The sequence below is a fragment of the Lycium barbarum genome, chromosome 3 (genome assembly GCF_019175385.1).
Source record: "Lycium barbarum isolate Lr01 chromosome 3, ASM1917538v2, whole genome shotgun sequence".
In the NCBI taxonomy this organism is placed as follows: Eukaryota; Viridiplantae; Streptophyta; class Magnoliopsida; order Solanales; family Solanaceae; genus Lycium; species Lycium barbarum.
Genome location: NC_083339.1, coordinates 140,937,639 through 140,947,007, shown reverse-complemented (window position 1 = coordinate 140,947,007; position 9,369 = coordinate 140,937,639). Strand labels below are relative to the sequence as shown.

General features: G+C 34.0%; 1 protein-coding gene across 2 annotated transcripts; it reads left to right on the top strand.

Annotated features, from left to right (window-relative positions):
• Positions 1–5,429: 5,429 nt before the first annotated feature.
• LOC132633065 (amino acid transporter AVT6E) lies at positions 5,430–8,935 on the top strand. 2 transcript variants are annotated; one of them, XM_060349266.1, is made up of 2 exons: positions 5,430–7,337; positions 8,618–8,935. In XM_060349266.1, exon 1 carries the CDS (start codon positions 5,709–5,711, stop codon positions 7,128–7,130), a length of 1,422 nt encoding a protein of 473 aa, XP_060205249.1. In that variant the 5' UTR covers positions 5,430–5,708; the 3' UTR covers positions 7,131–7,337; positions 8,618–8,935. The 2 variants fall into 2 exon arrangements, with proteins under 2 accessions (XP_060205249.1, XP_060205250.1); XM_060349267.1 differs by having other exon boundaries at positions 8,579–8,935.
• The last annotated feature ends 434 nt before the right edge of the window (positions 8,936–9,369 follow it).

Sequence of the window (9,369 nt, the reverse complement as noted above, 5' to 3'; positions counted from 1 at the left end):
AAATATAAAAATATGATTTTCTTAGATAAATTAAAAATAAAAGTATATCACATAGATTGAGACATGCAAAACTAATATTTAAGGCCCCGTTTGAACGTGGTTTGAAAACATGATTTCAAACCATGTTTGGACATGCAGTTTGAATATTTTAAGTTGTATTTTCTCTTATAGACATAAAAAACCCACAAATTGTGAAAACTATCAAAACATTCTCAATTCTTATACAATCTTACCAAATGAGCAAGTCATAGTTCATAACAAAATTAGTACACTACTAGAAGGCCTTTCTAAAAAATACAACATCAATTAATCAAACTTTAGTTCAATAAAAAACGAAAATTTAACATGATTAGTAATGTAACTATTCTTTAATATAATCCTCCCACGTAAATTAAAGGTTGGTAGACATAAATAGAGGTTGTTGGAAGTTAATGAGATTGGTAAATGATTGATGGGGGTAATTATTAAAAATATCCATCAACTTATAGGTCTTTTTTTTACAAAATATAAACTTATGTGTTAAATTTTATATTTAAAAAAGTTGAAACCATAGTTTCAAACCCCAAATCATGCCTTTTTGGATGATTTGAGTTTGAAACTATGAGCTAAAACGCATGTCCAAACGCTGATTTGGGGTCATGATTTCAAACCATGGTTTTGAAAACGCACGACCAAACGCCTACTTATACTTTGGCCTTCCAAAATAGTTCTTGTGTCTTGATCTTCTAGACAAACAAATTGAAACCGACGAAATATTACAAATAGTGTGGCTATCTTTTTTATTTGTACAACACAATTTATATATATTACTACTATATATATATAAGGGCAAACTTAAGGACTTTTGTAGTCCTCGTAAGAATTTTCAAATTTTAAGAATTTTCAATTTTTTTAAAATTTTTTAATTAATTACTTTTAGGTCCTAATCTTATTTATTTAAGTCAATTTTTATTTTTTTGTTTTTAAGGTCTACTTTTCAAAATCTATCGAATCTCCTACCTCATTTTCCATGTTCTTTGGTTTTCTATTTGGTGCTTGTTATTCGCATTTGAGCCCAATTAATCCAGATAATTAGCATTGTATCACACCCATTCGGGAGAAGCGTTCTCTCCAAAGATTTTTTCCATATCCATGTTCGAACCCCTAATCCCTAATTAATTACTATTATATATAAGGGCAAACTTAGGGACTTTTGTAGTCCTCACAAGAATTTTCAATTTTTTAAAAACTTTTTAATTAATTACTTTTAGGTCCTAATCTTATTTATTTAAGTCAAATTTTCGTTTTTTGTTTTTAAGGTCTACTTTTCAAAAGCTATCGAATCTCCTACCTCATTTTTCATGTTCTTTGGTTTTCTGTTTGGTGCTCAATATCCGCATTTGAACCCAATTAATCCAGATAATTCGCACTGTATCACGCCCATTCGGGGGAAGCGCTCCCTCTAGAGATTTTTTTCATATCCATGTTTAAATCCCTAATCCCTAATTAAGGGAGGAACAGGTCCATCTGCTGCACAGGTTAAATTATGTATTTGTCTTAAAGGTTTATTAACTATGTATAGATTATTTATTTAGAACTAAATAACTTCAGAAAATTAGGATACATAACTTATAAATGTTAAATTTTGGCTTCGCATTTGATTTGAAGCAAATAATTTCATCAAAATGAAAGTTAAAATATTAAAGGAGTGGAATGAAAGTTTTGCTTTCATATATTGAAAATATACTTATATGAAATTTAATTATTACTACGTAATTACCCACTCGTGGGACTACAATGTGTATATGGTTGTTGTTATTGTACACTTGTACTAACACAAATTATATTTCTTTAATTAAAATATCTACTTTTATATCTTGAGTTTGGACCCGGAGTGAAATGAAAGTTTTGCTTTCATATATTGAAAATATACTTATATGAAATTTAATTATTACTACGTAATTACCCACTTGTGGGACTACAATTGGTATATGGTTGTTGTTATTGTACACTTGTACTAACACAAATTATATTTTTTTAATTAAAATATCTACTTTTATATCTTGAGTTTGGGCCCGGGCTTAGCACGAGCCTCACATAACTAGTATCACAAAGGCCAAAGTCATAGATGGACCCCTGAACTTGTCCTGATTTTTCATTTAGACCCCTTAACTGAAACGTTGACCATCTGGACCCTCGAACATAAGATAAAATGTGCCATTTGAACTCCTCGTGCCAGCTGGGCACACGCGTGCAGTGCACTGCTTTAAACAGAGCGTGAGCTACCAAATTTTTTCTTTTTTAAAAATTTTTAATCATTAAAAATTAATTTTAACAAAAACTCTATTTTAAAATCTATTTAAATAATTAAAAAAAATTGAAAAACCCAACCCATCCTCTCCGATAGTCCACTTCGCCGCCGTCACTGCCTCGGCCATCGCCACTGCCGCCGCCGCTACTCCACTTCAAAATCTATTTAAATAAATCTCCGACAAAAAATGACACAATTTTTTAATTATTTAAATAGATTTTGAAGTGGCGGCGGTGGGGGCGGCGGAGGCAGCAGCGGCGGTGAAGTAGGCTATCGGAGAGGATGAGTTGGGTTTTTCAGATTTTTTTAAATTATTTAAATAGATTTTAAAATTAATTTTTCTTTGTTGACATGGCTTACATGTCACTAGTCTATTTTTTCATGTCACTGGTCTGTTTTTTCATGTCACTGTAAGTGGACTGTACGCATGTGCCTAGCTGGCACGAGAGGTTCAAATGACACACTTTATCTTATGTTCGAGGGTCCAGATGGTCAACGTTTCAGTTAAGGGGTCTAAATGAAAAATCAGGACAAGTTCAGGGGTCCATCTATGACTTTGGCCAAAATAGACAACTATAATGTAAAGCACAACATAACATAACCGATAAGTTTTATTGTGAATAAAATTGCTTTCTTTGTTTATAACTCATATTATAAACTTAAAACATTTTTTTGCGCGGATTATCTTTCTTTTGGGGTGGTCTTTAATTTTTGTCCTTCACATAATATCTCGAGGTTCTGAGTTTGAACCCCAGCTCAGTAAAAAAAAATAAAAAAAAATCACAAGACAGAAGTTTGAATTCGCAAGGTAGAATTTTGCCTTCAAAACTCTGTCTGATGCATGCAAAACCCTGCCTTGCTATTTTTTTTAAAATTTTTTTGACTGAGCGGGGTTCGAACCCAAAATTAAAACTTTTTTAGTGAAGGACAAAAATTAAAGACCACAAATTTGAGGGACAAAAATTAAAGACCACCCCAGCGAAGGGAAATTAGGGGTTGCCACAGTTTGGTCTAACCCAAAATTCAAACCGAAATTCGAACTTTTTAACTATTTGGTTTGGATATTTGGATTACGGATGGACTTCGGATTTTATTTTTAAAATTTATGAATTTCAGATTGGATATGGATTTAGTACTAAGGATTTTTAGATATCCAAAAATCCGAAATTTTTATACCTATATCATATGTGCCCATTACTAATAATTGTAGTTTCAAAAGATCCAATAGATTAGTACCTAAGGCCCTACCCATTAAAATATTAAGTCCAATATACAATTCTCTACTAAATCAAATATAATATAGGGTTTTCTTACTTCTCAAGTCTCAAAAGTCTCACGTTAGTGTCACCCACGGCACAATTCTTTATTATTTTTCCAGATGACTACTTAGATTTTATTTTGTTCATTTAGATTTATCTCCGTGGAACTAACACATGAATTTAGTTCCTAATAAGTTTGCCTTAAGTCTCAAGAGTCAAATCCGAAAATCTAAAATATCCAAACCGAATAATCTAAAACTAAACTTAAAATATCTAGTCCAATCCAAACTTATTTGAATTGGATTTGAATTGTAATTTTTTTAATCTGAAAATTAAAAATTTCGTATTCAATCCGGTGGTCCGAACACCCACTTTTGAGGGAAATCATGCAAATTGGCCAATTTAAAATGAATCGACCAAGAGGAAAAGAAAAAATCTAGACACGTTTCTGATGCAGTGTAAAATTCACATAAGAATAGTGTACTTTTCCGTCCTTTTCCAATAGATTTGATGTGTTTAGGTTTAAGATGCGAGGCCCATATTACAGAACTAAGTTGAATGGGCCACACATCTTTTACTACTGGGTGATTCGCACAAATGTCCTGTTTTGGGGTTGGTCTTTAATTTTTGAGCCTCAAATCGCGATCTTTAATTTTTTTCCTTTTAAGTGGTCGAAAATACTCTTGAGATTCTGGTTCGAATTCCAGCAGAGTATTAAAAAAAAGAAAATTTGTAAGGTAGAATTTTATAGCAAATTATGATTTATGTATATTCGGGCGAAAGTTATGCCTATGTATGATCCAATTGACTGAACCTTGAAAACTCAGCAAAAATGAATTAATATTGAAGGCATTAGCTGTTGATAACGTGTGTTTGAATTTTTGTCTACCACGACCCATTCTTTTAGCAAACGTGTTTTGAAAAAAGAAAAAGGCTAAATTTATACTAGAAGAAGGAAAATGCTTCCCTACTAAACAACCGGAAAAAAATTACCAATATTTAATATCCGTACCAATCCAATAAATATATAACATATTTTATGAATAAATTATTTCCAATTAATCTTAGTTAATTTTAATTGATATAAATTTTCATTTTATTTTAATCACTATTTTCCAAGAAAACTATAGTGAGATTATAGACAGAATTCTTGCTCCCGACCGACAATTTGAGGATTTCTTTTCCTATTCTGCAAAAGACTGGAGTTATACATATACCAATAGATATAGCAACACATTTTCTTATATTATTAGAATACTTTAACTCTTTATAATACGTCACCTACTCCTATTTATTCTAAATTACTAATTAATGATACTAAATACTCCTCCGTCTCAATATAAGTATCACCTTAGTAAAAAAAAAATTGTCCCAAAATAAGTGTAACCTTAGGAATTCAAGACAACAATTGACAAATATTTTCAAACTATGCCCTTAGCATTTAAAAAGTAATCCTATTTAATGTTGTTCAAATCTCAAAAAAATATCTAATAAATGGTGATAATCCATTAAACTCCACATTGTATTTATTGATTTCTTAATGAGCTTGTTTTTTATAAGATAGAAACTTATTTTGGGAAGGGGTGGGTGGGTGTGTGGGGGGGGGGTGTTATACAACAACAACAACAGGCTCAGTGTAATCCCACCATGTGGGTCTGGGGAGGGTAGAGTGTACGCAGACCTAACCCCATCTTGAAAGGTAGGGCGGCTGTTTCCGAAAGACCTTTGGCTCAAGAGGGAGTTATAGTTAGATGTAATTAATTAATTGTAGTACGTACCTTTTAACAATTTGTATATTGAAAAACTATTTTTGAAAAAGGGATATTATGCGGAGTCAAGCTATAGGAAAAGAAATAAAAAAAACCAATAGGAAACTACTTGTTTATTTCTTCAATCTGAAGTTCACAACTTGTCCAAATCTCAACCATTTTTGGAGTTTACAAAAGTAAGCCCTCTTCAACCTTTTGACTTGAACGATCCACGCTTCTAAATCTTCTTCCTCAAATCTCATTGCAAACAACACAATTTCAATCTCTCACTTATTACATCCAAAACCCACTTCCTTAATTTCACTAATTCCAACGTAAGTTCTTCTTCTTGTCTTTGCTTACGTTAAATGTGTTCAATTCTTGAATGGTAAATTAGCATTTTTTGTAGTAATGGATAGCAATTATTCGGCTATTACAAAGGATTCTTTTGTTGAATTACAAGTTAAAGATGATAACGTTAGGGATAACGAGCAATTGAAACCAAGGGATAATGATGATCTTGAAGCGGATGATATAGATTTGGATAATTTACCTCTAATTTTTGGTGAAGATAAATCTGGGTCTGGTGTATATGGTGCAGTTTTTAATTTAACAACCACTATTATTGGTGCTGGTATTATGGCTTTACCTGCTACAATGAAAGTTTTGGGTTTAGTTGTTGGGGTTGTTTTAATATTCTTGATGGGTGTTTTGTCTGAGATTAGTGTTGAATTGCTTGTCCGATTTTCGGTTCAATGTAAAGCTTCTTCTTATGGGGAGGTTGTTCAAGCTGCATTGGGTAAAACAGCTAAGATCTTGTCTGAGATTTGTATTATTGTGAACAATGCTGGTGTTTTGGTTGTATACTTGATTATAATTGGGGATGTTTTGTCTGGCTCGATTCGTCATACTGGGGTTTTCGATCAATGGTTAGGTCATGGAATGTGGGATCATAGGAAGTTAGTGATTTTGATCATATTGGTGGTTTTTCTTGCACCCCTTTGTGCAATGGATAAGATCGATTCGTTGAGTATGTCTTCCGCTGCTTCTGTAGCTCTTGCGGTTGTGTTTGTTGTAGTTGCTTTTACTATAGCATTTATTAAGCTTGTCGAGGGGAAAATTGAAGCTCCAAGGTTGACACCAGATTTCGGGTCTAAGAAGGCTATACTAGACCTGCTTGTGGTGATCCCCATAATGTCAAATGCATATGTTTGTCACTTCAATGTTCAGCCCATTTATAATGAGCTTGAAGGGCGATCTCCTCAGAAGATGAACCGTGTGAGCAGAATTACTTCTGGTATTTGTGTGTTGGTGTATGCTTCTACTGCAATAGCTGGTTATTTACTTTTTGGGAAGGATACTGAATCTGATATACTCACCAATTTCGACAAGGACCTTGGGATTCGTTTCAGCACAGCATTGAATTACATTGTTCGTGTTGGCTATGTTTTCCATCTGGTTCTTGTTTTCCCTGTTATCCATTTCTCCTTGAGGCAGACGGTGGATGCTTTGTTGTTTGGAGGATCTGCACCACTCACGGAAAGTAGGAAGAGGTGTCTGGCTTTGACTGCCATTCTCCTGGCTCTTTTATATTTAGGGTCGACTATGATTCCTAACATCTGGACTGCTTTCAAATTTACAGGGGCCACAACTGCAGTCTCTTTAGGCTATACGTTTCCATCTCTCATTGCTCTAAGGCTGAGCAAAGAAGGAGGAAGCGGTTTGAGTGTGAGAGAAAAGATTTTGTCTTGGTTCATGTTGACATTGGCCATTATAGTTAGCGTTGTTGGAGTGAGTGGCAATATTTATAGTCTCAGTAGCAAGGGTAATTGAGGTTTGTTCTTTTTCATACAGTGGAAAGACCTGTTGCATTATTGACGTAAAGTCATGTGATATAGTTCCACTTAAAAATCATTCTAGCTTTACCAGTCCATGTAGAATAGCAAGAGATTGCCATAGATGTTGAAGATTGATAGAATAGCGATTGCGGATTCATGGAGAAAAGTTAGTTATTGAGATTTATGTGGATTACGGCAGCTGGTAAAGTCTCAATTCTTTTTATTATATTTGTAATTGTTAAAGGTGGCAACCTATATCTTTATATCTTTCTCTCCCCTGCCATACAGGGGTCAGTATACCATGTCCAACAAACTGATCTTATGAATACAATAATTGAATGTCGTTCTTATAAGTACCTGAAATTTTGAAGCTTACTCCATTATCTGCATTTGTAGTAATATATTTTCTCTGAGTATTATTCTTTTTGTTGGTCAAAATATTCTGAGTTCTGCTTAGAAGAAACAATTACTTCTTATGCTGTATAAATTCCACTAAACTTGTTATTAGGGTTAAGCATGCTGCATCTACGACTCAGAATTGTAAAGGCAGATTGGCTTAAGTTTGTAAAGTGGGCACTTGCTTGAATTGTAAGCCTCCGCTACGTCTTCTTATCCACGTTGCCGTGAGATCTCATGTAGTATCTAGTATAAATTTGGACATTTGGAGACTCTGAGAAGTTGAATAGTTGTTCCATGAATAATGTTGTTGTTTTTCCCTTTCCAATTTAAGTCAGTTTTCTCCCTGCATGTCATTTGTGAAAATTTTAATTGATGATCAAAAAGAGCAACACATAATTCATGGGAATGTATAAGTTGTTGATGGCTGATTTTCCACTGAACTTGTTTTTAGGGAATTAGAATGCTGCAACCCCTCACTCCTTAATATCGAAGGATAGATTGTATTAAGTGTGAAAAATTGGTACTTTCCTAAATGATATGCCTTAGGCCTTAGCTATGTCTCTTAATCACATTCTCTGAGATACACGTAATATCTAGTATAAAACTGTAAATTAGAGATATGAAGGGTCAGAGAGATTGGAACAGTTGTCCGGTAAATGATGTTGGTTTTTCTTTTGCTTCCTTCCAACTGGGTTTTCATACTAGAAACTCAGAATTCATGGAAGAGTAGTTTATGCACTTTACAGATAATGAAACAGGTCAGTTCTAATTCGTTTGCTCGCGCTTGTTAAAAGTGTCCTTTAAAATTTTCCATAGCTTTCTTTCCTCTGCCATGTTGGGGTCATTATAACATGTACAATAAACATCATATATGAATGCACTAAATTGTATTGTTCCTAAGCTTACTGCACCTTTTTAGGCGTGTTCAGCATCTGCAACTTATGTCTTTTTTACAACTTGTTCTGAAAATCCTTCTTAAATATGCTTGCACAAAGGGTGTTAGTTCTTCTGCTGTATAAATTCTGTGGTACTTGTTTCTACTAGTTAATGCTGCAATCTGTGACTATCAATTGTCAACTGTAGAGTGGCTTAAGCTTGAACAAGAGATCTCACATGGCATCCTGAATCAATTGGAGATATGGAGGCTCTGGTAAAATATTGTAACACCTATTCTGGAGCTCAAATTTGCCCCATAACTTGTTTCTGGAAAAAGAAACATAAACAATGCTAGGTATCCTCCAACATGATCCATGTATCTGTATTCTACTAAAATGCTGTAATTTTATGCCGTTAACATATCTTAGCTTATTGTAGACATTTTTAAGTGATGGGTTTGGGTACAAAGATTATTGGCCTACCATTGTTTTAACAGATTTAATAGAGGTTACATTGGATGTTGAAGCTGTATTTTCATGAATTTTTACTCTGTCTATGTTGCACGATAGGTGGACCCAAAAGTATGTGGACCTCAAAGTGTTAGATTTTGGGTCCCACCTATTGTGAAACTGAAACATGAACAAGCCTCACACAACTTGTGTTAGTTGTTTGAGGCAAAGTTAAATTTTTTGTATTTTCACCAGATATTTTGAAGCTCTCCCGTCTTGTTTGACATACCACTCCTCGAGATGCTCAATTGACTCGTTAACTTTGATAGAAAGATGACTCATTCAACAATCCATCCCATAAGGGAGGCAGCACATGCACGCAAGGTTGGCTCAGTTGGTTGAGCATTTCATAATGGAGGTTTCAGGTTCGAAACCCCGGGCCCATGACAACAGGGTATTTGCCTTCTAGGTTGAGCTCGTCTCACGGGGATTGCCTAGTGCGAATTATCT